The sequence below is a fragment of the Nomascus leucogenys genome, chromosome 3 (assembly GCF_006542625.1).
Source record: "Nomascus leucogenys isolate Asia chromosome 3, Asia_NLE_v1, whole genome shotgun sequence".
Classification (NCBI taxonomy): Eukaryota; Metazoa; Chordata; class Mammalia; order Primates; family Hylobatidae; genus Nomascus; species Nomascus leucogenys.
Window position 1 is genome coordinate 160084 of NC_044383.1, and position 27132 is coordinate 187215.

Genomic DNA, 27132 nt, shown 5'->3' on the forward strand with positions numbered 1-27132 from the left:
CGACCTGGTCCCACTGTTCAGCCCTCCTGTGAACTGGACTGAATGAGACAAGATGTGCTGTGGGGCTGCGGGGTCAGCAGAAGACTGGCGGTGCTCCTCGAGCACGTCCCCTCCGGGAAAGGTGGAGGCGTCAGCACATCAGCCGCACGCGCCAGTACGCGCCAGTACCTTTCCTATCAGCCGCACGCGCCAGTACCTTTCCTGAGGTCTCAGCCGCACGCGCCAGTACCTTTCCTGAGGTATCAGCTGCACGCGCCAGTACCTTTCCTGAGGTGCTGCCTCCGGAGGGAGTTGATGAGGGAGGACTTGCCCACGTTGGGGACCCCGATGACCATGATACAGTACTCCAGGTTCTGCGCAGGCAGAGAGAGGGGTCACAGGGCCCATCCTGGCCGCTAGAGCCTGAGACTCTGCAACCCCACCCAGGCAAGGGGACCCCAGGCCAGGCCAGCTCAGGGAAGAAGGGAGGTTAACGCAGAGGCTCTGCCCACCCAGCGGGGACGGCCTCAGCCCTTTCCACTGAAGAGAATGAGAGGACAAAGGAGGGACCTCCCTGCCTGGGGTGCAGCGCCTTCTCCTCGGAGAGGCCAGGCAGGAGGGGCTGGCCCATCCCACGCCCACCTCCCACTCCCAGCTCTGGGCCCCACCAACCAACCTCTCTTCGGTGGTAGCGGTGGCTCCTCCCAATCAGTTCAGTGACCATCGGGATGATCTGCAACAAACACCCACTCACGAAGCCACCCCAGGTCGGACGTGTGTGCACTGACCCACTCCTTCCGCCACCTCAGAACAGGATTAGGGATTCCAGTGTCTCCACTTTCACATATCCGTTAGGAAAACAGAGACCTCCTATCTGGAATTCTACCCAACATTTCATAGGCAAACTGGGCGTCACCCTTCATCTGGAGGTAGCACACCAAGTATCCGGTGTTGGGAAACTGGAGTTCTGTCCAGGTTGCAGATGTCAGACTGAGCTCTGGGGCCGGGGACCACCTATGCCCATCCCCTCCCATCAAAAACAAGCAGGGCAGACCCGGGGCTTCAGTGACAGCTGTGACTGTAACTACCTTTTAATGAAGAAACACATCAAGCCAGAAAATTCTACCACGTACAACTGGAAACATGAGCTACCTGAGTCTCCAAAAGGCTCTGACCACCTACAACCCCGGAATGTGTCTACTGCCTGAACTTGTGCCCTCGGCACGGGGAGACGCACTCGCCCCAGGAGATCGCATCCATGTGTGGCAGCTGGAAACCAACACCTACATCTTTTCCAAAGCTCTGCTTCTTACTAAAGCATAGAATAGTTTATAATGCTCCTCGAACGCACTGAAGCAGAAGCATCAGAGAACACAGACGAAAAGCCCACCTGCTTGACATTCTCATCCTTTACACAGTTGGTAAAAACGACATTTTTTAGGCCTTCTCCTTCTAAGCGTTGCATAATTTTCTGAAAGACACAAAACATTTCCATTTTACTTTTCTTACTGGAGTCTCGGCTCTGTCACCCAGGCTGGAGTGCAGTAGCACAATCTCGGCTTCCTGCAACCTCCGCCTCCCTGGTTCAAGCGATTCTCATGCCTCAGCCTCCCAAGTAGCAGGGATTACAGGAATGCGCCACCACACCCAGCTAATTTTTGAATTCACTGGCCTTAACATGCAGTGAAACCAGTGCAAAGCTGTATCCTATTTCTAAATATCAGTGTTGTTAATCAGCTGACCTAAAATATGACTGATGCTTAAATCAACAAGTCCTTCGCTGATCCAGCTGGTTTTATTTAGTTGTCCATCAAGATGACACGGATAGAGATCAAGCATAAGACACACACCTGAAGCCACACACTCTGGGTAGTAAATGTACTTGGGTGTCCCCGCTCAGGGAGGCAGAAGGCAGGGCCACCCAGGGGCAAGTCTACCTCTCTCCCCTGATTCTTCAGAAGCACTGGCCTTTCTCTGACCAGGTCAGACACTGCTGTACCCTATACTAGACGGCCACCCACCAGTCTACAAAAAGTCTCATTTTCAAAGGCAGGAGTAGCCACTGATATGACATAAAAGTACCAACTAGAGAAAACACTTGCGATGATTAAAAAAAAAAAAAAAACAGGCCGGGCGCAGTGGCTCACACCTGTAATCCCAGAACTTTGGGAGGCCAAGGCGGGCGGATCACCTGAGGTCAGGAGTTTGAGACCAGCCTGGCCAACATGGCGAAACCTTGTCTCTACTAAAAATACAAAATACAAAAATACAAAAATTAGCTGGGTGTGATGGCGCACGCCTGTAATCCCAGCTACTCGGGACGCTGACAGGAAAACTGCTTGAACTCAGGAGGTGGAAGCTGCAGTGAGCCGAGATCGCGCTATTGCACTCCAGCCTGGGCAACAACAGCAAAACTGCATCTCAAAAAAAAAAAAAAAGACTGGGGGCGGGGGGGGGGTCCATTTCTATGTTTACTCAAAAGAAACCATAAACATCAGCTGTGTGGGACAACGGGCCAGTTCCATAGTTCCACGTCTGCATTTTTTACCTCCACACACCTCGCCCAGGGTCACCTGTACCCCTGACTCTGCTCTTTGCTTGGGAGAAATCCTTTAGCTCCTTTGGGCCTCCCAGCAGCGCTCTCAGCTTCTGAAATCCCAAGGTGTGCACAAGCTGGCTGGCAGACAAGTCCTTGGTTCACAGCGGCAAACCAGACACCTGGAGCACCACAACCACCACAGAAGACCTCAGACCAGACTGGCCTCGTGTGGCTACTAAAACTAATGAAGCAAAATGTGAAAGTCACATGTGGCAGTAGACACAAGTCAGGTGCTCACAGGCGGCCACGTGAGACACAGCAGACACAGAGACCCCATCAGCAAGGAAAGGTCCACAGTGCCGCTGTAGCCACCACTCGGGCTCTGGCAGCACAGCTTGGCCACTTCCCACAGCAGACGCGCTGTAGGGTCCAGCCCCACAGGGTCGGTGGGTTTCTCTCCCCGTGTGCGGAGATGAGAGACTGCAGAAAATAAGACACAAAGGCTGGGCGTGGTGGCTCACGCTTGTAATCCCAGCACATTGGGAGGCCAAGGAGGGCGGATCATGAGGTCAGGAGATTGAGACCATCCTGGCTAACACGGTGAAACCCCGTCTCTACTAAAAATACAAAAAATTAGCCGGGCGTGGTGGCAGGCGCCTGTAGTCCCAGCTACTCAGGAGGCTGAGGCAGGAGAATGGCGTGAACCCGGGAGGCAGAGCTTGCAGTGAGTCGAGACTGCACCACTGCACTCCAGCCTGGGCGACAGAGCAAGACTCTGTCTCAAATAAAAAAGAAAGAAAGAAAATAAGACACAACACAAAGAGATAAAAGAAAAGACAGCTGTGCCCGGGGGACCACTACCACCAAGACGCAGAGCCCGGTAGTGGCCCTGAATGTCTAGCTGCACTAATATTTATTGGATACAAAGCAAAAGCGGCAGGGTAAGGAGTGTGAGCCATCTCCAATGATAAGTAAGGTCACGTGTGTGGGCGGCAAGCCACCCAGGCGCCGAGGCAAGAGACCGAGGACACGAGCTGTTCCAGTGTAACAAAATATAAAACAAGAATAGTCATACCAGATATAGATCTTAGATATGATTATATATAAATATCATTAATCATTAGTTTGTAGCAATTACTCTTTATTCCAATATTATAATAATCCCTGCTCTATAATCATAACCTAGGAAAAACCAGGCCATACAGAGATAGGAGCTGAGGGGACATAGTGAGGTGTGACCAGAAGACAAGAGTGCGAGCCTTCTGTTATGCCTGGACAGGGCCACCAGAGGGCTCCTTGGTCTAGCGGTGACGCCAGCATCTGGGAAGACGCCCGTTGCCGAGCAGACAGTGGTCTAGCGGTAGCAAAAGGTGTCAAGGAACAACACCTGCTACTTAGCAGACCGGGAAAGAGAGTCTCCTTTTCCCCGGGGGTTTAGGGAAGACTCTGCTCCTCCACCTCTTGTGGAGGGCCTGACATCAGTCAGGCTTTCCCGCAGTTACCCGGAGGCCTAACCGTCTCCCTGTGATGCTGTGCTTCAGTGGTCACGCTCCTAGTCCGCCTTCATGTTCCATCCTGTACACCTGGCTCTGCCTTCTAGATAGGAGTAATAAATTAGTGAAAGTACTAATAGTCTCTGAGATGTAGAAATAATGGCGTAAGCTGTCTTTCTCTGTCTTCTCTCTCTGCCTCGGCTGCCAGGCAAGGAAGGGCCCCCTGTCCAGTGGACACGTGACCCACGTGACTTTACCTATCATTGGAGATGACTCACACTCTTTACCCTGCCCCTTTTGCTTTGTATCCAATAAATAACAGTGAAGCCGGACATTCGGGGCCACTACCGGTCTCCGCGCATTGGTGGTAGTGGTCCCCTGGGCCCAGCTGCCTTTTCTTTTATCTCTATCTTGTGTCTTTATTTCTACACTCTCTCGTCGCCACACACAGGGAGAGACCCACCGACCCCGTGGGGCTGGTCCCTTCACACATGGGTCACGTGTCCACTGGACAGGGGGCCCTTCCCTGCCTGGCAGCCAAGGCAGAGAGGGAGGGAGAGAGAGAGACAGCTTACGCCATTATTTCTGCTTATCAGAGACTTTCAGTACTTTCACTAATTTTGCTACTGCTAACTAAAAGGCAGAGCCAGGTGTACAAGATGGAACATGAAGGTGGACTAGGAGTGTGACCACTGAAGCACAGCATCACAGGGAGACGGTTAAGGCCTCCGGATAACTGTGGGCGGCCCTGACTAATGTCAGGCCTTCCACAAGAGGTGGAGGAGCAGAGTCTTCTCTAAACTCCCCTGGGGAAAGGGAGACTCCCTTTCCTGGTCTGCTAAGTAGCAGGTGTTTTTCCTTGGCACTGATCCTACCGCTAGACCACGGTCCACTTGGCAACGGGCGTCTTCCCAGACGCTGGCGTCACCGCTAGACCAAAGAGCCCTCAGGTGGCCCTGTCCGGGCATAACAGAAGGCTCGCACTCTTGTCTTCTGGTCACTTCTCACTGTGTCTCCTCAGCTCCTATCTCTGTTTGGCCTGGTTTTTCCTAGGTTATGATTATAGAGCGAGGATTATAATAATACTGGAATAAAGTGTAATTGCTACAAACTAATGATTAATGCTATTCATATATAATCATACCTATAATCCATATCTAGTATAACTATTCTTATTTTATATATTCTATTACACTGGAGCAGCTCGTGTCCTCGGTCTCTTGCCTCGGCACCTGGGTGGCTTGCCGCCCACAACGCGCACTCACTGACCACTCGGGCTCTGGCATCACAACCTGGCCACTTCCCACAGGAGACGTGCACTCACTGAGTGTCCCCAGGTCACGAACAACACGTTAGACAGAGGCACGCCATATGAGAAACGATGCCGGCACGCTTCTGCAAAGCAAAGGGCTGTTTCTAAAGCAGAGCCTGCCTGGGCAAACTGACAAGTGTGCGTCCAGCAACTCTTCCGTGAGAACAAGCGACCTAGGGAAAACACAGCCACACGGCTGAAGGCGTCTGAGAGAAAGGCCTCTACCTGCTGCTCTGTAAGATCCGCCAAGTCCATCTTGTTGAGGACCAGCAAGTGAGGCTTAAGCCCAAGGGTTTCCTGAAACAGAGGGTTGCGGCCTGAAAGTGGGATGTGGCGAAATTAAGGTAAAAATTCCTCCAAAGCTTTACCAGCCAACCAACTTTTTTTCTTGCCATCAGTGAACGAATCATCACATCTTGCCAATTCATTCCTCAAGTACAGGAGGAAAGCCCCAGTTGGCAAGAACATTTAAACGGAGGTTTCATAGCCTATCTAGAGAATTCCACTGCTGCACCGCACTGTCAGGCTTGAGTGACCCAGATATATGTATTAACAATGAAGTTTCAAAGACACGCAGTCTGGACGCCACACCACAGATTCTGATTAACTGGTCTGGAAAGGGGCCTAGCAATTCGTATTTTTAAAAACCTCCCCAGGCAATTCTAATGTGTAATATGACTTCAGGCAGAGGGGCCTCCCCTGCTCTGTGAAAGGATATCCGGGCATCGTGGACCTCGATGATACAGTCCACCAGCTTCAGGCTGCTCTGCATCTTCTTCAGCCCTGGAAAACAGAAGGACGCCTCAGCGAAGGGGCTCACAACCTTTCTAGAGTGATCGATTCAAGCTGAATCGTCCAGAATGACACGCCACCATAAATAACCTAAAAAGACTACATCTGAGTGAAGCGTACTAAGCAATGGTAACAGATAACATCCGCTGAGCGCCTCCTCCAAAGTCCACACCCTCGGAATGGGAGACCGGGAGGCACCCTGCCAGAGGGTGGGCCATGTGTCAAAAGCCAGATGCAGTCTTCACCACCTGACTCATGGCTGACTCTAAGTGAAATAATTTGACTTCCACGGGTCGTTTTTTTGTTTTTGTTTTTGTTTTTTGGGACTGAGTCTTGCTCTGTCACCCAGGCTGGAGGGCAGTGACACGATCTCGGCTCACTGCAACCTCCGCCTGCCAGGTTCAAGCAATTCTCCTGCCTCAGCCTCCGAGTAGCTGGGACTACTGGCACGCGCCACCATGCCCGGCTAATTTTTTGTAGAGACGCGGTTTCACCATGCTGGCCAGGCTGGTCTCGATGTCCTGACCTCGTGATCTGCTCACCTCGGCCTCCCAAAGTATTGGGATTACAAGCGTGCGCCACCGCGCCGGGCCTTTCCACGGGTCTTAATCTGGGCTATAAAACAGAGTAACACTGACTCATGAGGCCCCTACCACCTCGTGCGGATGACGACGATGGTCCCCTAACCAGGAATACCACACACAACCAAGATAACAATGCTTCCAGCCTTCTTCCCCTCCAGTGTTGTCCAAAGACCGAGGACACAGCCTCAGACACCCACACGGGCCCTTCTTCCCCCTCGGCCCCCAGTGCACGCAGAGCCGACGCAGGAGTGGCCATCACAACACCTAGAGGGGCTGGGCCGGCCCCAGAGGACTTCTTGGGGCCGAATTGTGACAAACAGTAAGAATTACCAAAGTTAAGCAGGAGAACGACTCAAGATATGAGTTAAAGCTGAACAGGTGCCTTCATACCCAGTTTCATTTAGTTCCCAAAAGACTCAGAAAAGTCTATCTTGTCAAGAACATGTGGAAACGGAGGCTTCGGGGGATTAAACGGGCAGAAGGCACTTGCCGGGAACCGAGGACAAGGGCGGCGAGCCAGAGGTCGGAGGCCAAGCAGGCCCCGGGCCCGAGGCTGCGCTGCGGGGGCACTCGGGGGAACGGGACTCTCCCGCAGCTGCGCAGGGAAAGGGGTCTCGGCGGCTCCGGGAGAGGGTGAGACCGGGTAAGGAGGGGAGACGAGGGAGGAGGGGCGGGGCCAGCCCAGGACGACCGGGAGACGCAGGCGACGGCCGAAACGGGGGTGGGAGGGAAGCAGACGCGCCGCGGCCGTGGGCATGACCTTGCCCTCCCCGCCGTGCCTCACCCTTGGCCATGTGGCCCGGGAACCAGCGCGCCACGTCGCGACCGCACAGAGGGAAGTTCTCCCGCCAGGCGGCCTTGGCGGCGCTGCACAGCGCGCGCGGAGTCAGTCTCATGGCGGCGCCGTGCCCGGAAGCGCTCCCGCAACTGACCTCCTCTGCGCCGCCGCGACCCGCCTCTGAGGTTCCGGCCCTGCGGGCTTCCGGCGCTCCGCGGGCCCGCGGCACTGCCCGCGCGTGCGCACGACGTTGCCTCCGCCCCCGGCGAAGCCCGGAGTGGGCGGGGCCCGGGCCCAGGGGGAGGGACGAATGGTGGGCCGGGCGCCGGGGCGGGATTACGAGACGCCGGGGACGGGGTGGGTTCCTGGGTTTTGTGCGTTTAAGTAATTCGCGGATTTATTAATATTCATTAAATATTAAAAATCATCGTTCTCCCTTAAGCATATCCTGAGTATAAGTGTAAAAATTTAGCAATCTCTTTTTACAATTTGGTTAAAATCTCTCAAATACTTTAAATTTATCTTATAAATGTAATCTCTCCATTTTCTTTTTAAGTACTTCGGGGTTTTTGTTTGTTTTGTTTTGTTTGAGACGGAGTCTCCGCTCTGTTGCCCAAGAGTGCAGTGGCACGATCTCGCTCATTGCAACCTCCAACTCCCGAGTTCAAGGGATTCTCCCACCTCACCCTCCCAAGTAGCTGGGATTACTGGCGCCTGCCACCACGCCCGGCTGATTTTGTATTTTTAGTAGAGATGGAGTTCCACCATATTGGCCAGGCTGGTCTCGAACTCCTGACCTCAAGTGATCTACCTGTCTCAGCCTCCCAAAATGCTGGAATTACAGGCATGAGCCACCGCGCGCAGCCTCAAGTACTTCAAGGTTTAATATAACAAATAAACCGTTTCCAAATACTGACTGCAGTTCTGCTAAATTAAACCGATTAATACAATGAGGCTGAAATATTCTCCACTGTCCAAGACTAGACATAAATGTAGTCGGATTTCAACTCTAAATCAGCAGTCAGCAACTGCTCAATTGCACATTGCGTTACAAGAGTATTACTCTACCGGAATTTTTATTTTTAAGACGGAGTCTTGCTCTGTCGCCAGGCTGGAGTGCAGTGGCGCAATCTTGGCTCACTGCAACCTCCGCCTCCCGGGTTCAAGCAATTCTCCTGCCTTAGCCTCCTGAGTAGCTGGGACTACAGGTGCACACCACCACGCCCGCCTTATTTTTTTGTATTTTTAGTAGAGATGGGGTTTCACTGTGTTGGCCAGGCTGGTCTCGAACTCTGACCTCAGGTGATCTGCCCACCTCAGCCTCCCAAAGTGCTGGAATTACAGGCATGAGCCATGGCACCCAGCCTCTACTGGAATTTTTTAAACAAGCTACTGAAAATACCAAACATGCTCAAATTCTAAGTACAAAAATATTGCCATGGTTCTGATGTTCTTAAACCACCTAATGCCCTAACGCCTAGCTATAAACATTTTTGGGCATGAGAGACGTGGCCCCTCCGTGGAAGACAGAAGCCTCCCAGGTGGTTTCTGGGCTGAGTGGGGCAGTCAGGGCCTCCTGCTAGGTCAATGCCCCCAAGCCCCCTCCTCACCAAGCCGGTCCCTCACTCCCAGAGGGGGCAGCCTGGGTCTTGCTGCCTTTGTCCCTGGGATACAGAACTGATGAAACCCTAAATGTCAACGATAAAGATTTTTGTACTTGAAGGAAGCTGCATTCCCTCATGGTCCTAGGAGCACAAAACCACAATAAAACCCTTTGGAATTTGAATTTCTCTCACAGGTGTCTGATGGGCAGGTGTCCCCAGAGAGACCAGTCTGGTGACACAGCAAATGCAGGTGGGGCTGCTGGCTACAGAGGGAGGCTGGGGCTCAGGAGGCTGGGGGTCAGGGAATGCCCTAGGAGGGACGATTTGAGCAGAGACCAGAGGGTGAGAAGAGAGGAGCCCTGCAGATCCAGGCTGAGGTGGAGGGGCCGGAGAGGAACCTGGACTCCCAGCACACTCACCCCAATACCACCTGGTACCCCAGCACTGCCCACACCCCAACACCCCCCGACACCCAGCACACTCACCCCAACACCCCCCAGCACCCAACACTACCCACACCCCAACACCCCCAGCACTGCCCCCACCCCAACAGCACCCAGCACACTCACCCTAGCACTGCCCACGCCCCACACACTCCCCGGCTCCCATGGGCTGGGCACTATTTCTCATTTCAGGCCTTATTATGTATTCACTTCCTCCAGAAAACCCCTGGCCTCAGGGCAGGGCACCCCTCATCTCCCCAGTGCCCCGAGAACCTGTGAAGTAGGCGCTTGATGCAGCATCAGTTGATGAACAAGAGGAGGGTTGTCAGCTATGCTGTCATCCCAGGCAGCAGCCACAAGAATGCAGGGGGACGAGAAGCAACTACAGGACCCAGAGTTCAGGGAACCCAGTGTGGGGCCACGTGTGGTTGTGGGGATTGGAGACACAGGGCCCTGTGCACCCTGGGCCTGGAGCAAGACAAAGACAACAGCAGCAGATGCTGGAGCCCCAAGGCAGGAAGGACAGGACGGCTTCAAGGCAGGAAGGATGGCTCTGGACGCTGTGGCTGTAACTTGCTTTATGTGTCCAGCATCTCCGTGAGCATCCGGTGTCTCAGCTCAAGTCAACCCTGGCCAGACTCCAACAACAGACACAAGAACTGAGAAGGTGGCCCCAGTTACCAAAAACCAGAGGACCCTCATTAACATCCCCAAATCTCAAGCCAGATTGAAATCTGTCAGAGGAAATGAGGGTCCCATCCTCCCCCGGCACAGGTGGAACAGAGTAGGCTGGGCCCAGCTAGAGCCTCGGCCTGGGCTGCTGCACCTGCGGGGCCCACAGACCGAGGAGGCGGTCGGCCTCCCTCCATCCCGACAGCAGAGCCCCATGGGTCGTGGAGTAAAACGTGCGATGTGTGGCTTCCCCCGCAAACAGGATCTGGAGCTGCAAAGAAGAGCCAGGGTTAGAATGGGGATGCAATTCAGACAGCAGGGTCTGGGCAAAGAAACACAGAAAATGGCTCACAAGCACCCACCAAGAGGCGGGAAAACAGCTCACACACCTCCACCAACGGACGAGAAAAGGGCTCACGCGTACCCACCAACAGCCAGAAAAACGGCTCACACACATCCACCAACGGGTGGGAAAACGGCTCACACGCACCACCAACAGCCAGAAAAATGGCTCACACACATCCACCAACAGGTGGGAAAACGGCTCACACGCATCCACCAACGGGCGGGAAAACGGCTCACACGCATCCACCAACAGCCAGAAAAACGGCTCACACACATCCACCAACAGCCAGAAAAACGGCTCACACACATCCACCAACAGCCAGAAAAACGGCTCACACGCATCCACCAACAGCCAGAAAAACGGCTCACACGCATCCACCAACGGACGGGAAAACGGCTCACACGCATCCACCAACAGGCGGGAAAATGGCTCACACACATCCACCAACAGGCGGGAAAACGGCTCACACGCATCCACCAACCGGCGGGAAAACGGCTCACACACATCCACCAACAGGTGGGAAAACGGCTCACACACATCCACCAACAGCCAGAAAAACGGCTCACACGCATCCACCAACAGCCAGAAAAACGGCTCACACACATCCACCAACAGCCAGAAAAACGGCTCACACACATCCACCAACAGCCAGAAAAACGGCTCACACGCATCCACCAACAGCCAGAAAAACGGCTCACACCATCCACCAACGGACGGGAAAACGGCTCACACGCATCCACCAACAGGCGGGAAAACGGCTCACACACATCCACCAACGGCGGGAAAACGGCTCACACACATCCACCAACAGGACGGGAAAAACGGCTCACACACATCCACCAACAGCCAGAAAAACGGCTCACACACATCCACCAACGGCGGGAAAACGGCTCACACGCATCCACCAACGGCGGGAAAACGGCTCACACGCATCCACCAACAGCCAGAAAAACGGCTCACACACATCCACCAACGGGCGGGAAAACGGCTCACACGCATCCACCAACGGGCGGGAAAACGGCTCACACGCATCCACCAACAGGTGGGAAAACGGCTCACACGCATCCACCAACGGACGGGAAAACGGCTCACACGCATCCACCAACGGGCGGGAAAGGAAGCGACTGCACCCCACAGCTCAGGTGTGAACAGCGTTTAGAGAAAACAAGGGGTGTAAACACTGAATACTGATCTGGCCACAACTCCTGGATCACATATGGGGAGGGTGGGGTAGGGATCTGGGAGTTGGGTGGGCAGAGGAAGAAAGCTACAGCCTTATCTGATGTAATGAGAAGTCAGTTAGTAACACCTGCAACTGAAAACTCAAGAAGCAACATTTCCAAGCAGCCTCACTGAAGAGAGATCATGAGCTGATGGGAAAACTGAACACTGACTAAATATTGGATCATATCGAGGAATGATTATTAATTTTTAAGTGGGTAAATTGTATCACAGTTATATGGTTTTATTTTTATGTTTTCTGAGACAGAGTCTTGCTCTGACACCCAGGCTGGAGTCCAGTGGTGCAGTCATAGCTTACTCCAGCCTCAATTTCCTGGGCCCAAGCCTGAGCAGCTGGGACTGCAGGTGCCTGCTACCATGCCTGGCTACTTGTGTGTGTGTGTGGAGACCAACTCTCACTATGTTGCCCAGGCTGGTCTCGAACTCTTGGCCTCAGCAAACTTCCTGCCTAGGCCTCCCAAAGCACTAGGATTACAGGTGTGAGCCACTGCCCTCAGCATCATAGTTAAGTATTTTACAAGGATGTCTTTATCTTTTAGAGACAGGCACCAAAATATCCCCAGGTGAAACAACGTCCTGTGTGTGACATGCTTAATAAGAAAGGGCGGGGGTGGGCGGGGAGCAAGCCTGGCTTAGGGGAAGCCTGGTGGGTACTCAAAGGTTCTCCCTAGTTTTCTATGTTTGACATTTTGCACAGGAAACGTTTCTCAAAACGTGGTGGCAGAAACATGTTTTTGGAGATGCAGTAAACTTAGCGACCAGAATCAGCTGGGAGCACAGTCTGGGAAGGGCAAAAGGGGCTCCACCTGCCATTCTGGTTTTATTTTCTTTTGTTAGCACTGCAGAATTCTCTGACTTTTTAAGCTATGTGTGTGTATAATTCTCACAAAAATAATACATTTAAAAATTATTCTTAGTTTCAAAAAGAAAATGGCTTCCGAGTCTGGGGTCCCAGCCCACCCGTCACTGACTGGCACTCCTGCAGCGCCGAGACTCCGCGGGTGCTCTGCAGCGGGACCCACGCCCCCCGACCGGGGCACGCCACATACCTGGGCACCGGCGCCGTCTGCAGGGAGGGGCTGAGCCAGTAGGTCCAGGTCGCCCCCAGTACTGCCCACGGCCACGTAGCTGTAGGAGCCCCTAGTGTACGGGGCGCTGTGCCAGCGAGATCGCAGGACGCTCTTGGGCGCGGGGAGCCGTGGGTTTCCTGAGCCACAGAGACACTGCCTGTTAACCGAGAACTCGCACCCACAGGTCTGCGACTGTTTTTGTCATTTGTAAAGACTGAGCAGTTTAACGTGAAAGATGCTACGCGGGAAGAAAACTGAGCGGCAGAGTGCGTCAGGAGAGGCTCTTCCTGCCACCTCTGACCTGAGAGCAGCGGGCCGGGACCCGGGAGCCTCTGACCCGACAGCAGCTACTGTTTCCCAGGCTTGGGTTCCTCCTCTGTAAAAATCTGATCAAGGACAATGGCATTTATTCTGGTGGCAGAAGTAGGAAGTGTTCGCAAAGTCATTTCGGTTCCTCGGAGGTAAGAACTGTTACTGACCCCGCTAACATGAGGAAGGATGGTCCCTGGAGATGTACAGAGTCAGCCAAATTTAGTTTTTCTCTGTTCTGCAAAGTCTAGTTTCTGTTTAGAGATCAACCAGTAACGAGCAGAGGTAGGAACTGGCGTGTGGTGAGTACCTGTCACTCTCCGGAGCACTTGGGTGAGACACAGAAGTACTTCTTCATCCGACAGAGTCTCCATGAACTCAGACTCAACCCCGGCAATGAACCCACAGAGAACGTGGACAGACCTGCATGGAGAAGGAGAGGCCTGGGATGACCAGACCTGCATGGAGAGAACCCTGGGATGACGGCGTCCAGTCCAGCTCTCCGCCCGCGTCTCTCAGCAAGGAACCACTGATGGAGCAGGGGCCCCAGAGGCACAAAGAGCCACCCCACGGAGCGTCCCTCAGGCAGCAGTTCGCAGAGTGGGCGGCAAAGTCCTGGGGGAGAAGACCCTGCCAGGGACCCTCAAGGTCACAGCCATCTTCAGACGCTAAGACAGCATTTGCTGTTTCCACCACGCCGACATGTGCACCTGAGCAAGAACCAGGGCAGGTAAACCGTCCCTTAGCAGAATCAGGCAGCAACAGGACCCGCATGCGCCTACAGGCGTTCCCACCACCACACAAGCAGGTTACAAAATGCTGCTTTTTACAGCCGTAAAAGAACGAGATCATGTCCTTTGCAGGGACATGGATGGAGCTGGAGGCCATCATCCTTAGCAAACTAACACAGGAACAGAAAAGCAGATAGCACATGTTTTCCCTTTCAAGTGGGGGCTAAATGATGAGAACACACACTGGGGCCTATGGGAGGGTGGAGGATGGGAGGAGGGAGAGGAGCAGGAAAAATAACTAATGGGTACTAGGTTTAATTCCTGGGTGATGAACTAATCTGTACAACAAGCCCCCACGATACACGGTTAGCTATATAACAAACCTGCACGTGTACCCCTGCCTCTGAATATGAAAGTTAAAATATATATATTAAAAAATAAAAATGCTGCTTTCACTTGAGAATGTCCTTGATCGAAGGCAATAAAAGTTACTAATTTTATTAAATCTTGACCCTCGAGTTCACGTCTTTTTAATAATCTGCGTGGAGGGCCGGGCGCGGTGGCTCAGGCCTGTAATCCCAGCACTTTGCGAGGCCGAGGCAGGCGGAACACAAGGTCAGGAGTTCGAGACCAGCCTGGCTAATATGGTGAAACCCCGTCTCTAAGAAAAATACAAAAATTAGCCGGGCGTGGTGGCGGGCACCTGTAGTCCCAGCTACTCGGCAGGCTGAGGCAGGAGAATGGCGTGAACCCGGGAGGTGGAGGTTGCGGTGAGCCAAGGTCGCGCCACCGCACTCCAGCCTGGGCGACAGAGCGAGACCACGTAGAACACTCCGGCTGTGCGTGGTGCGCGGTGGCCATGGAGGACTCGCCCTGCACAAGCTCATTCCAGGCAGGGCTGGTGCGTCTTTCACAGACAGGCTCAGAACTCAGGAGAGTACCAGACAGACAAATCATGGTCTGGTATTTGGCGACATTTTCTTGAAAATGAGCAAAGTGTCTCTATCACAGGAAAACAACTAACAAATAGTATTTATAGACAATGACAAAGTTTAAGCTCTCAAGCAAAAACTGCAATTTTAGAAAAGCTTCTTTCTGCCATCAACAGCATAACAGCTTCCCAATACTGAAAGACTTTTCTGAGATCAGTGGTATGTTAATAAATTTGATTTTTTATATTGTATAATGAAATGTATCAACATTTGGAAGACTACATGAACCAATATATATATTTTTTCTTTTTTAAGACATGGCCTCGCTCTGTTGCCCAGGCTGGAGTTCAGTGGCTTAAGCACAGCTCACTGCAACCTCCACCTCCTGGGCTCAAGCAATCCTCCCACCTCAGCCTCCCAGTAGCTGGGACCACAGGCACACACCACCACGTCTGGCTAGCTTTTTGTATTTTTGGTAGAGACTGGGTCTCGCTATGTTACCCAGGCTGGTCTCGAACTCCTGAGTTCAAGCCATCTGCACACCTTGGCCTCCCAAAGTGCTGGAATTACTGGCATGAGCCACCACGCCCAGCCTAGTATTTTCCAAATGACTAAAGTCATGGATAGGTAAAAGATCCATTTAAAGTGCAAGACAGACAAATAGATTTCAGTATCACAGAAGACAAAAAATTCACTGGTGTGCTCTCCGATTTCATATTTGGCCAACCTTTAAGGAACTACTATTACTTCTTGACTTTTGATGTAGTATCAAAGAATACCCACAATCATTTGAAAAGCTATTTAAATATCACTCCTTTGGCCAGGCGCGGTAGCTCATGCCTGTAATCCCAATACTTTGGGAGGCCAAGGTGGGCAGATCACTTGAGGTCAGGAGTTCAAGACCAGCCTGACCAACATGGAGAAACGCTGTCTCTGCTAAAAATACTAAATTAGCTGGGTATGGTGGTGGGCGCCTGTAATCCCAGCTACTTGGGAGGCTGAGGCAGGAGAATCGCTTGAACCCGGGGGGCGGAGGTTGCAGTGAGCCGAGATCGAGCTATTACTCTCCAGCCTGGCGACAAAAGTGAAACTCCGTCTCATAAATAAATAAATATCACTCCTTCTTCCAACCACATATCCATGTAGATCCACATTTTCTTCCTATGTTTCAACCAAAATAAAACATCACCACAGAATGAATGCAGAGGAGGCCTGAGAACCCAGATGTCTTCTATTAAGTGTAACACTAAAGAGTTTTGCAGAAAAGGCCAGGCGTGGTGGCTCACACCTGTAATCCCAGCACTTTGGGAGGCCGAGGTGGGCGGATCACTTGAGGCCAGGAGTTCGAGACCAGCCTGGCCAACATGGCAAACCCTGTGTCTACTAAAACTACAAAAATTAGCTAGGCATGGTGGCACACACCTATAATCCCAGCTACTCAGGAGGCTGAGGCAGGAGAATGGCTTGAACCCAGGAGGCAGAGGTTGCAGTGAGCTGAGATCACGCCACTGCATTCTATGCATTCCAGCCTGGGTGACAGGGAGATCTTGTCTCAAAAAAAAAAAAGTTTTGCAGAAAAGACAAAACTGCTGCCACCCTTCATTAAATTTTAAGAAAATATTCATTTAAAAATGTTATTTATGCTAACATAGAATAGGTTTGTTACTATCATCTCAAATAATTTAATTTATCATGTGGTGGCTGCGCGGTGGCTCATGCCTGTAATCCCAGCACTTTGGGAGGCCGAGGGGGGCGATTCATTTGGTCGGGAGATCGAGATCATCCTGGCTAACACGGTGAAACCCCGTCTCTACTAAAAATACAAAAAATTAGCTGGGCGTGGTGGCGGGCACCTGTAGTCCCAGCTACTTGGGAGGCTGAGGCAGGAGAATGGCGTGAACCCAGGAGGCGGAGCTTGTAGTGAACTGAGATCACGCCACTGCACTCCAGCCTGGGGGACAGAGCAAGACTTTGTCTCAAAAAAAAAAAAAAAAATTTATTTATCATGGGGTAAATTTACAGATGTGACTCACATAAACAAAAGCTCTTTGAGATCCCCAACCCTTTGCAGGTATATAAAAGGATGGGACAGCTACCACCCCGTGCCACAGACAGGGTCCCACCAAAGCACTCAGGGTCCCACTGATGTCCTAAGCAAGAGAGCACAGGAGGTGGTGCTGGGCCTGGAGCAGGTGACTCTACACACAGTCACCCACCCGGCTGCCCACCAGCAACCCAGGCCTATCTCAACACCTGGAATGCCAGTTTTCTTTCTTTCTTTTTTTTTTTTTAGACAGAGTTTTGCTCTTGTTGCCCAGGCTGGAGTGCAGTGGCACAATCTCAGCTCACTGCAACCTCTGCCTCCCAGGTTCAAGCAATTGTCCTGCCTCAGCCTCCTGAGTAGCTGTGATTACAGTTGTCCGCCACCACACTGGCTAATTTTTTGTATTTTTAGTAGAGACGGGGTTTCATCATGTTGGCCAGGCTGGTCTCGAACTCCTGACCTCAGGTGATCCACCCACCTCAGCCTCCCAAAGTGCAGGGATTATAGACGTGAGCCACCACGCCTGGCCGAAATGCCAGTTTTCTCTTCAGTGTGAAGGAGACACACGGGCTTCCCCCATCACAGGTGCGGGGCTGGTCTGCAGCCTGCAGCCTCCTGCTCCCAGTGGATGGCAACTATGAACCATCTGGCAGGCATGCCCTACATCTCACCCCATCCTGGGTCTTTCAGAACAAGAACTCGGTGCCCCCTCCTGCGGCATCTGTCAGTGGAAACGTGGAATTATATCTGCCATCTGACTACCTCAGGCTGTCTTTGTGTTTTAATCTTGCTGGAAAAATCAGTCCCTCCATCCCCACATCACTCATGGGATTATCTCCTAAATCGCCACGTGGTCTAGATATGCTGTTTCTAAGAGGGCCAGCCCACACAAGTGAGCCCTTCCTCTGTGGGTCTCCCATTCCATTACTTCTAGGAATGTTTCCTTCAATTATTTCATCCCGTTTAAGTATTGTCTCCCCAGGTATGGGCAGATGGTGTTTCAAAGATCTTCTGTATCTACAAGCCCCAGCTCCCTGCAACATTCCAGTAAACACGTTCCCACTGACTGAAGACTGGGCCTGCCTGCAACAACCCGCATACAGCAGGGCGCCATCTGTCCCCGCAGGGGTCAGGCCCAGGTGCAGTCAGCACCTGGGCGGGGCGCTCATGGGATCCCTACCCATTAAACCCTCTAGAAATGCCCTGCAGTGAACGGACACACTGCTGCGTCCTCATCAGATGAAGGCCTATGAGCCAGCCACTCACGGAACCTCTCAGGGAGCAAACGTACGCAAAGGAAGGCAGGACCACAAAGCCAATGAGCTTCCGGAACCAGGTGTCCCGTAGCGCGGGGGCAGCGTCCTCCAGTGGCGACGTGTCCTCCCACACCAGCTGGATCAGCTGGCAGTCTGGCTCCCAGAAGGGCTCCTCAAACTCCAGGAAGATTTTGTTGTTGGTCCCAAAGCCTATCTTCCTGATTGCTTCTGCCTTCTCAGCCGGCAGGGGAGGGTCAAAGAAGGTGTCCAGATGTTCCTTAAGAAAACCTGGAATTCAGAATTGGACTCTTCTTACATCACATAAAGCCCTCCATGGAAGTCCTGTCTGTCCAGACCTTGGATCCAGCAATTTCTCCTGCTGGAGTTTATCCTACAGACACATTCACACAAGCAGTTTTACTTTTTTGTCCTTGTTTTTGAGATAGGGTCTTGCTCTGTTGCCCAGGCGAGAGTCCATGCAGCACCATGATCAGGGCTCACTGCAGCCTTGACCTCCCTGGCTCAAGCAATTCTCCCACCTTGGCCTCCCAAACTGCTGGGATTACAGGCCTCCGTTCCCCACCTTTCACACAAGTGTTTTTTGTTTTTTGTTTTTTGGGTTTTCTTTTTTATTTTTTTGAGATGGATTCTCACTCTGTCGCCCAAGCTGGAATGCAACGATGCCATCTCGGCTCACTGCAACCTCCACCTCCCAGGTTCTAGCGATTCTCTTGCCTCAGCTTCCCAAGTAGCTGGGATTACAAGCACCCACCACCATGCCCAGCTAATTTTTCTATTTTTAGTAGAGATGGGGTCATGTTGATTAGGCTGGTCTTGAACTCCTGACCTCAGGTGATCCACCCACCTCAGCCTCCCAAAGTGCTGGGATTACAGGCATGAGCCACCCTGCCTGGCCAACACAAGTGTTTTTAAGTGCACATGTAAAACTGCATGAAATAGAAAAAGTGAAGACCACCTAAATTTCCACCTATGCTTATGACAAGAAAACACTGCATGGCAAATTAACTGGCTCTTTTTTTGAGACGGAGTTTCGCTCTGGTCACCCAGGCTGGAGTGCAATGGCACAATCTCAGCTCACTGCAACCTCCGCCTCCTGGGTTCAAGCAATTCTCCAGCCTCAGCCTCCTGAGTAGCTGGGACTACAGGCACCCAACGGCTAATTTTTGTGAACTGGCTCCTTATAAACAAAATGCTCACAGTTGTAACAATGTATCTACTGACAATGTCCCCAGTGATCAGCACCTAGCAGGCCCCGCAAGCACTTACTCCAAACGAGAATGAACAAAGCCACTGGAGGGAAACAAAAAAGACCGCTGTAGATCTACGTGTGCTGATTTGGAAACACTGAGAAGTTCTACTGGGGGGAGGTGGAAACAGGCAAACTGAGCAGCAGATTTTTGTTTTTTTGTTTGTTTGTTTTGTTTTTTGAGACAGAGTCTCACTCTGTCACCCAGGCTGGAGTGCAATGACACCATCTCGGCTCACTACCACCTCCGCCTCCCCCGTTCAAGAGATTCTCCTGCCTCAGCCTCCCAAGTAGCTGGAATTACAGGTGCCTGCCACCACGCCCAGCTAATTTTTGGATTTTTAGTAGAGACAGGATTTCACCATGTTGACCAGGCTGGTCTCGAACTCCTGACCTCAGGTGATCCACCTGCCTCGGTTTCCCAAAGGGCTGGGATTACAGGCGTGAGCCACCACGCCCAGCCGGCAGCAGATGTTCATGTGTGGACAATGAATGCATCTCTGGGAAACAGCAGTGGGGTCTGAGTGCTCACCCCTGCCCCGAGGAGGGCAGAGCCACCCCTTGGAGACAGGAGTTAGGGCTGCGGAGGCTCTTGCTTTTTATCACACACCCGTCAATCACACCTAGGTTTCCAAGTGAGTGCTGGCACTTGCTGGCTTTGTGAACTTGGGCAATTAAGTGACTTCCCTCTACTTGCGTAGATGTTCAAATCTGTCAAATGGGGGACGGTGACAGAAACCTCCCAAGGCTGCCTGAGTCAATGCGATAACTCAGGCAGAGACCCATGGCAGTGTGAAACCCGTATGAAGCAAATGTCCAGTTGACAGCAATTATCCTAGTAACTCTGTTTTCAACCATCTCCACCTTTTATAAAACAGCTTCAAACCACCTCTACTCAAGCACAGATCTAAAGCACCAGATCTAGAATTAAACAGAATTATACACATGGCTCCTTCAACAGGTCACCCCAGGCCTGACCTCGAGACCAGGCTTTTCATGCCTTTTCCTGTCTCCAGCAAAGTGCAGTGTGGTTAATCTCCAAGGCTGTCCCAACCCTAACAGTTACCTCCAAGCAAGCAGGACGCATACTTACTCGCGTTTTTTTCTTACAGTGAAACCCTTAATTCCAAAGCATGCAATTGCTACAAAACAACAGAATCATTCCTTCCACCTAGCTGGAACTTATTAGAATGAAAATGTGAGCTTCGTACACAAGCAAACGCCCCAGAGCCAACTGAGGCAGGATAAGGGCAGAGGCGGGGGCATTTGGGATGGGGGTTTGGGCTGAAAACCTGACCTACCTAAGGGCACGGTGATGATGACGTGGTGCGCCGGGAACCGGTCTCCATCCTCACACTCTACCGACACTGGAAAGGTCTCCCCGGGAAAGGCTGCCTCCTGGAAGGACCCGTTCCAGTGGATGATCTTCACAGGCTTCTCAAAAACTACGGTGTCCTCCGGCAGGGAGGCCATCATGCAGTTTGTGAGCCCTTGGTAGCCCCTAGGAAGACGGAAGTGCTGGTTTCGTAGAGGCCCAGTCCCTGGAAGGGCAGGACTGGTGGAAATACGTGCTCCGAGTTCCCACCCACATCAAAGGTAGCTGCGGGGAGCTCTCCATCGCTCTGGGCCAGCATGGAGGGCAGCTCCACTCTGTGGTTTTCCACCTCAAGGATGCTCATACCTGCCCTCCAGGCTGTAAGGGAGGGTTCAGTGGGCACAGAGCTCTCAAGGCAATCTGCCGGAACCAGGGCTTCCTCCTCACCACCACAGAGTTCCTGACTCACAAATGCCCATTGCCTGGCCAGGAACCTTGGGGCCAACAACACCAGGGGTGACAGGACAGCCCGAGGAGGGTCTCACCTGCACCTGGTACCTGGCAGCCACCTTGCCACAGGGAGAGGGCCTGTCTGGCCCCCACTGCAGTCGAAGCCCCTCATAAATACAGGAGCAAGAGAAGTCTTTCCTTCTTCTTCTTTTTTTTTCTTTTGAGATGGAGTCTCACTCTGTCGCCCAGGTTGGAGTGCAATGGCGCAGTCTTGGCTCACTGCAACCTCCGCCTCCCAGGTTCAAGCAATTCTCCTGCCTCAGCCTCCCGAGTAGCTGGGATTACAGGCATGCACCACCACGCCTGGCTAATTTTTGCATTTTTAGTAGAGATGGGGTTTCACCATGTTGGCCAGGCTGTTCTTGAACTCCTGACCTCATGATCCGCCTGCCTCAGCCTCCCAAAGTGCTGGGATTACAGGCGTGAGCCACCGCGCCCGGCCTTACCTTTCCTTCTTTTAAACACTCTCTCTCAGAAATAACTTTTTTGGCTTAAATGAGCAAAACTAGGGAAAGGGGCAACCAGTCTGTCTGAATGGGGAGGACAAATGGTTTCCTGTCCCTCCCATACCCAAGCAAGAGCGGAACCCGGCCAGCCCCGGGGCCCTGGGGAGCCTGGTGGGAGGACTGGAGGGGCAGGGGCTCGGGCACGCACTTAGAAAAGGTGCAGTCCAGCCCCGGCAGCACGGTGTACTCCCCAAAGGGTGCAAGGGCCACCAGGTCCATGCTGTGGGTGCCGCTCACACAGCATTCCAGGTTGAAGAAGGAGTTCAGGATGGCCAGCTTCAGCTTCCTGGTCTCCTCGTCCTCTGTCCAGCCGGCCACGTGCTGGCCAATCTCCTTCTTGAGGTACTCCCCGACGCTGGGCACCGGGGTCTCCACAGCGTGCAGGAACTCCCGGGTCTGGTCTATCAGGCCGTAGAACAGAGTGGCCATCTCCGCCACCAGCTGGAGGCTCACGCGGGCCCCGGAGCTGGCGTAGCTCACCGAGGGCAGGCCCACGTGACCCCCGGTCTCCACCAGCTGGTTCTCCTCGGACAGCTCCTTCTCCCCCAGCAGCCCGTACTCAGCAGCCAGCTGGAAGACGGGGTTGCCCCGGGAGGGCCCATGGATCCAGTGCGCGCCCACCTCCACCACGCCACCTGCGAAGGGACAGCAGATGCCACCTGGAGGTCCCTTTCCCAGACCGGTCACCCCGAGCCCTTCTCCTGGGCCACGCCCACTCTGGCCTTCCCAAGGAGGATGTGACCACACTGTCCCCAAGGGCCCTGTGGTCCCCAAAGGCAGGACCCTGTCAGACCCAGTTTAAGGGGAGCACTGGGCAGGAGGGCACTTGTCGGGCGGTGTGGACCGGAGGGTGGGGTGCAGGGTGGGCGTACCCCGGGGCTGGGACGGGCCCCCGTGGGGCAGAACCAGGGCGGCTTTATGGAGCCGCAGGTCGCCTTCCCTGGCCGGCGCCCTCCTCACTAACTCTGAGCCCTGAGTTTAGGGGCGGTGAACTCTGGCCGATTAAGCGAGCGGGGATTCCCTCGGGGAGCCCGGCGAGGCGGCCGGGCCGGTCAGCTGCGCGCAGGGCAGGTTGGGGCCGGCGAGTTCGGGCGCAGCCGGTTGGGTTCCGGGAGGGGCTCCGGGAGGGGCGGTTACCGAAGCTGCGCTCCGAGCGGATGCGGCCCCCGGCGCGGCCCGTGGCCTCCAGGACCCGCAGGTGCCGGAAGGCGGAGTGACCGCAGAGCCTCTGCGCCGCGCCCAGCCCCGCGATGCCGCCGCCCACCACCAGCACCCGGGGTCCGCCCGGGGCCTCCCCGACGCTGCCAGTCGCCTCCATCGCGCGGTCCGGGCAGTCAGAGGACTTCCGAGTAGCCGGGAGGTCTGGAGCTCTCGGAGGAGGCCGGAGGCGGAGCGAGGGGGCGGGGAAGGGCGGGGAAGGGGCCGGGCCGGGCCCCACAGTGCGCCTCGGCCTCCGCGAGCCTCCCGACTGGGTTCAGGTCTCAGAGGGAAGCGCCCCGCGTGGGAGGGCCCGCGAGGACAGGCGTCAGGGAGCGTCCCCATGGAGGGAGAAGCCGGCCGGGCGGACCAGTGTCTCCTCCAAGGGAGACGAGGGCGCAGCGAGCGCTTCCCCCAGGGACCCGCGTCGAGTGCGAGGGCGCAGTGGGTCTGGGGGTGCCACGGTGTCAGGGGTGGGACCTGGGAGAGCTTAACGCGTCCGGAGGGTTCTGTGAAAGCCTCCAGCATCGCCGGCGAGCCGTCAGTTCGCGTGTGCGCGCGCCTGCGTGTGCGTGTGTGGTCACAGGTCTGCAGGGACACAGGACCCAAGTACAAAGTTCAGAAGGCCCAGGGCAAGTGCAGAAACGTCCCTTGCCCGGGGAAGTTGAGCGCACACCCAGGCACGCCCGTATTTCTGGAGAATTCCTCCGGTGCAGGCGGCCGCGTTTTCTACTGCATCGCAGTCCGCGGGGGTTGGAAACGCTCCCGCCCTGTTTTCAGGCGCGTCCCCGCCTCCTGAGCCTCCGTCCTCTGCGGAGGGGCCGCGCGCTCCAGTTTGCCAGTGTGAGCTTTTACCCTTCACTCTCGGCGTGGACCTCCTGAGCCGTGTCTGACTTTCTTTTGATTCCCTCTCGTCCCAGCTGGAGAAAAGGGTCCTGGAAGGGTGACCTGGTGACGCTGGATTCCACTCCCCATCACTCCCTAGCCAACCCCGAGAGCTGAGCTCCAGGCAGGGAGGAGGACGGGTGCCTGGGAGGCGGGCGACTCCCTGGGCGGTGGCGGGCACGGGTCGAGCGTCCTCTGTCCGTCAGGGGCCCGCAGCGCCAGGAGGCGACGCTGGATGCAGTGGCCATCTCCTCCTGCCTCCAGGCCATGGGGAACCCAGGGCGGATCGCGGGTCAGCAGGGCCAGCTCTCCACCAAGCTGGCCCACCCAACATGCCAGGACTAAGGAAAGAAGGGCTGCCCCACCCCCACAGTCGGATGGCAAGTGTTTGGGGTGCAGCACCCGCTACTAGTGTCACCTGTTCTGCCTGAGCAGGCCTCTCTGTTACTCCCTGCTCTTGGGCCTGAAGCAGAGCCGCTGGCTCAGCGGGACGCTCCATTCTGAGGTCCCTGGCGTGCACCACGGAAGCCCAGCAGGACCACCCACCCAACTGCCCCAGCTCCCCAGCGGAGGTCCTGAGATGGCGGATTAAATACTCTGGGGTCCTGAATTCCACAGATGAACTGGGTCCCCCACGGGTATGGCCAAGGGGACGGCCCACTCCCTAGTGGCTCCGTGTGAAATCAAGCCGTTGCTGCTCTCACCGCGGGGCCCAGCTCACTGCCCAGACATAGGAGCACATCGCCCTGCGCACGGGCTGGGTGGGCACAGCTGTGAGGGATGCCACCCCATGCCTCAGGCCTCCTGCACAGGCGTGGGCCTCGCCACTCTGGGTGGACAGGCTACTTTGGCCCCTCAGCCTCTGGGGACTGCTACCCTGTTTTCAACACAGTGTCAGGCACCATCTGGTCAGCCAGCTCCTCCAGCCCCGAGACTCCCGTGTCCTCACTCTCCTGGGCCGTTACGGTCAGCCAGGGCCCAGCCTTTGCTGGAAGGCTGTCCAGGCTGGGCTCTGGTCAGGCATCGATGTCCCCCAGGCACCTGGCCTCACCTCGCGTTGGGACAGCCTCTGCAAGGTGGAACAGGAAGGGTCTGGCTTTGCCTCTGTCATCTCCTCCTGGTCCATCATGTCCTCCTGGCCAGCCCGTTCCTGGTTCCTGCGGGGAGCCCAGCCAGAAGGGGAACCGAAAGATTCTAACTTAATTCTAGTTCAGCCTCCTGGATCCTCTTTTGGAGCAGCAGGATCCCATAAAAGCTACTTGGCTCAGCACCTTGCTGGCCACGCCTCCCCACAGCGGTCCACACAGGCCAGAGGTGAACATGCCCCACACCCGGAAGGCCTGGTGCAAGGAGGGTGATTGTAGTGACTGGAATGGGAACTCTGGCTTTATGGCGCGGAGAGAGAAGACATGGATGCCAAGGGCTGCAGGGTGGGGACAACCGATGCGCTCTTTGTCCCCTAGATGTGGTGCCACAGCCTGAATCCAACAGCACCTGCCACTGACGCTCTGACCTGGGGCTGGGTTAGTTACCCGTCCCCCTTGCTCTGAAATGGAGAGTGCACGTGACCACGGCCAGTCCTGGACGATCCTGCCATGCCAGAGCCACTAGCTGGAACACACGGACACAACCTCTTTTCTGTCTGACTGGTACAAGGTATGTGCTTCTCCTAACTCCAGAGAGCCTTGGGTGATGCCACCGATGGTGATCAAGGTGGCAACTACCCATGTGGCTTTGACTGAATCAGGCTTGTTCATTTTTTAAAATAGCTTTATTGATATAGACATCATGCTGCAAGACTTCTCCCGTTTAAAGTGTTCAATTCAGTGGTGTTCAGTTTAGTTACAGAGTTGTGCCACTGTCACCATCATCCAGTTTAGAACTTTTTTGTTTTGTTTTGTTTTGTTTTTTGAGATGGAGTCTTGCTCTGTTGCCCAGGCTGGAGTGCATGACACTACCTTGGCTCACCGCAACCTCTGCCTTCCAGGTTCAAGCGATTCTCCTGCCTCAGCCTCCCGAGTAGCTGGGATTACAGGCGCGTGCCACTACGCCCGGCTAATTTTTGTATTTTTAGTAGAGACAAGAGTTTCACCATGTTGGACCAGGCTGGTCTCGAACACCTGACCTCAGGTGATCCGCCTGCCTTGGCCTCCCAAAGTGCTGGGATTACAGGCATGAACCACTGCGCCCGGCCCCAAGTTTAGAACATTTTCATCACCCTAAAAAGCAAATGAGGATACCCCTCAGCAGTCAACCCCATCATCCCCTCCCTCCAGCCCCTGGTGACCACTAATCTAGTTTCTGTCTCTGTGGATTTGCCTGTTCTGTACATTTCATAGAAATGGAATCATTCAGTGCATGGCCTTTGTGTCTGGCTTTTTTCACTGCGCGTAACATTTTCAAGGCTTGTCCGTTTTGTAATGTGGATCAGTGCTTCTTTCTTTTTTACTCCTGAATAGAGTCCATTGTATAGTTAAATACATTCTAATGGATCCATTGTTTGGATATATGACATTTTGTTTATCCATTCATGAGTTGATGGACAACTGGCTTTTTCCCACTTTTTGGCTATTATGAATAATGTTGCTATGAACGTTCGTGTCTAAGGTTTTGTGGACATTTGTCTTCATTTCTCTGGGGTGTACACCTAAGAGTGGAGTTGCTGTTTGACCTTTTCAGGAAACAACAGACTGTTTTCCAAAGTGACCGCACCATCTTCCATTCCCGCTGGCAATGCACCACCAGCGTTCCCCGCTCACGCCCCACAACCCGCTGTGACTGTTGGGCTTTTTCTTGCAGCCGGCAGCCGGCACAGTAGGTATGACATCGTATCACTGAGGTGTCAGTTTGCATTTCCCTAATGATTCGTGATGCTGAGCTTATCTGACATTGATTAGCTTCATTGGAGGAATGTCTGTTCAGTCCTCTCACTATCTTGGTAGTGTCCTTTCAGACATAAAAGTTTTAAATTTTGGTGAAATCCAATTTACATATGTTCTCCCTTTGTTGCTTGTGCTTTTGTTGGTAAATTACTTGATGGAGGACGGGAGCTGCCCGGCCTCCTGGGTCATTAGAAAGGAAACCTCTTGGCGGGCACGGTGGCCTACTCTTGTAATCCCAGCACTTTGGGAGGCCAAGACCGGTGGATCACTTGAGGTCAGGAGTTCAAGAACAGCCTGGCCAACATGGCAAAACTCCCGACTCTACTAAAAAACTACAACTATTAGCTGGGCATGGTGGTAAGCACCTGTAGTCCCAACTACTCAGGAAGCTGAGGCAGGAGAATCGCTTGAACCCAGGAGGCACAAGCTACAATGAGCCGAGAT

The 27132-nt window shown here is 53.9% G+C and overlaps 2 protein-coding genes across 3 annotated transcripts in view; both read right to left on the minus strand.

Moving 5' to 3' along the window:
* Positions 1 to 7689, minus strand: part of MTG1 (mitochondrial ribosome associated GTPase 1) — a 15516-nt gene extending 7827 nt beyond the window's left edge. Inside the window, exons 1-6 of the mRNA XM_030802085.1 lie at positions 7484 to 7689; positions 6042 to 6106; positions 5549 to 5653; positions 1370 to 1450; positions 656 to 712; positions 248 to 353 (exon numbers count right to left, since the gene is read on the minus strand). Of these exons, the coding sequence (XP_030657945.1) occupies positions 248 to 353; positions 656 to 712; positions 1370 to 1450; positions 5549 to 5653; positions 6042 to 6106; positions 7484 to 7595 (526 nt within the window). The 5' untranslated portion in view covers positions 7596 to 7689. The remainder of the gene's footprint in view (positions 1 to 247; positions 354 to 655; positions 713 to 1369; positions 1451 to 5548; positions 5654 to 6041; positions 6107 to 7483) is intronic.
* Positions 7690 to 10085: 2396 nt separating this feature from the next.
* Positions 10086 to 25422, minus strand: PAOX (polyamine oxidase). 2 transcript variants are annotated; one of them, XM_003275488.3, is made up of 7 exons: positions 22862 to 25422; positions 21873 to 22359; positions 20695 to 20894; positions 18162 to 18414; positions 13474 to 13586; positions 12834 to 12991; positions 10086 to 10467 (listed from the first exon to the last, which is right to left on the minus strand). In XM_003275488.3, exons 1-7 carry the CDS (start codon positions 23040 to 23042, stop codon positions 10324 to 10326), a joined length of 1536 nt encoding a protein of 511 aa, XP_003275536.2. In that variant the 5' UTR covers positions 23043 to 25422; the 3' UTR covers positions 10086 to 10323. The 2 variants fall into 2 exon arrangements, with proteins under 2 accessions (XP_003275536.2, XP_030660673.1); XM_030804813.1 differs by lacking the exons at positions 10086 to 10467; positions 12834 to 12991; positions 18162 to 18414 and having other exon boundaries at positions 13477 to 13586.
* Positions 25423 to 27132: the final 1710 nt, after the last annotated feature.

Coding starts and splice junctions, on each gene's coding strand:
- PAOX (XM_003275488.3), bottom strand. CDS start 23,042: ATGGAGGCGACTGGCAGCGTCGGGGAGGCCCCGGGCGGACCCCGGGTG. Junction 18,415..20,694: donor CATCATCACCGTGCCCTTAG/GTAGGTCAGGTT, acceptor TCTGAATTCCAG/GTTTTCTTAAGGAACATCTG. Junction 13,587..18,161: donor GTGGTCCTGCCTTCCTTTGC/GTACGTTTGCTC, acceptor TTCTCCATGCAG/GTCTGTCCACGTTCTCTGTG.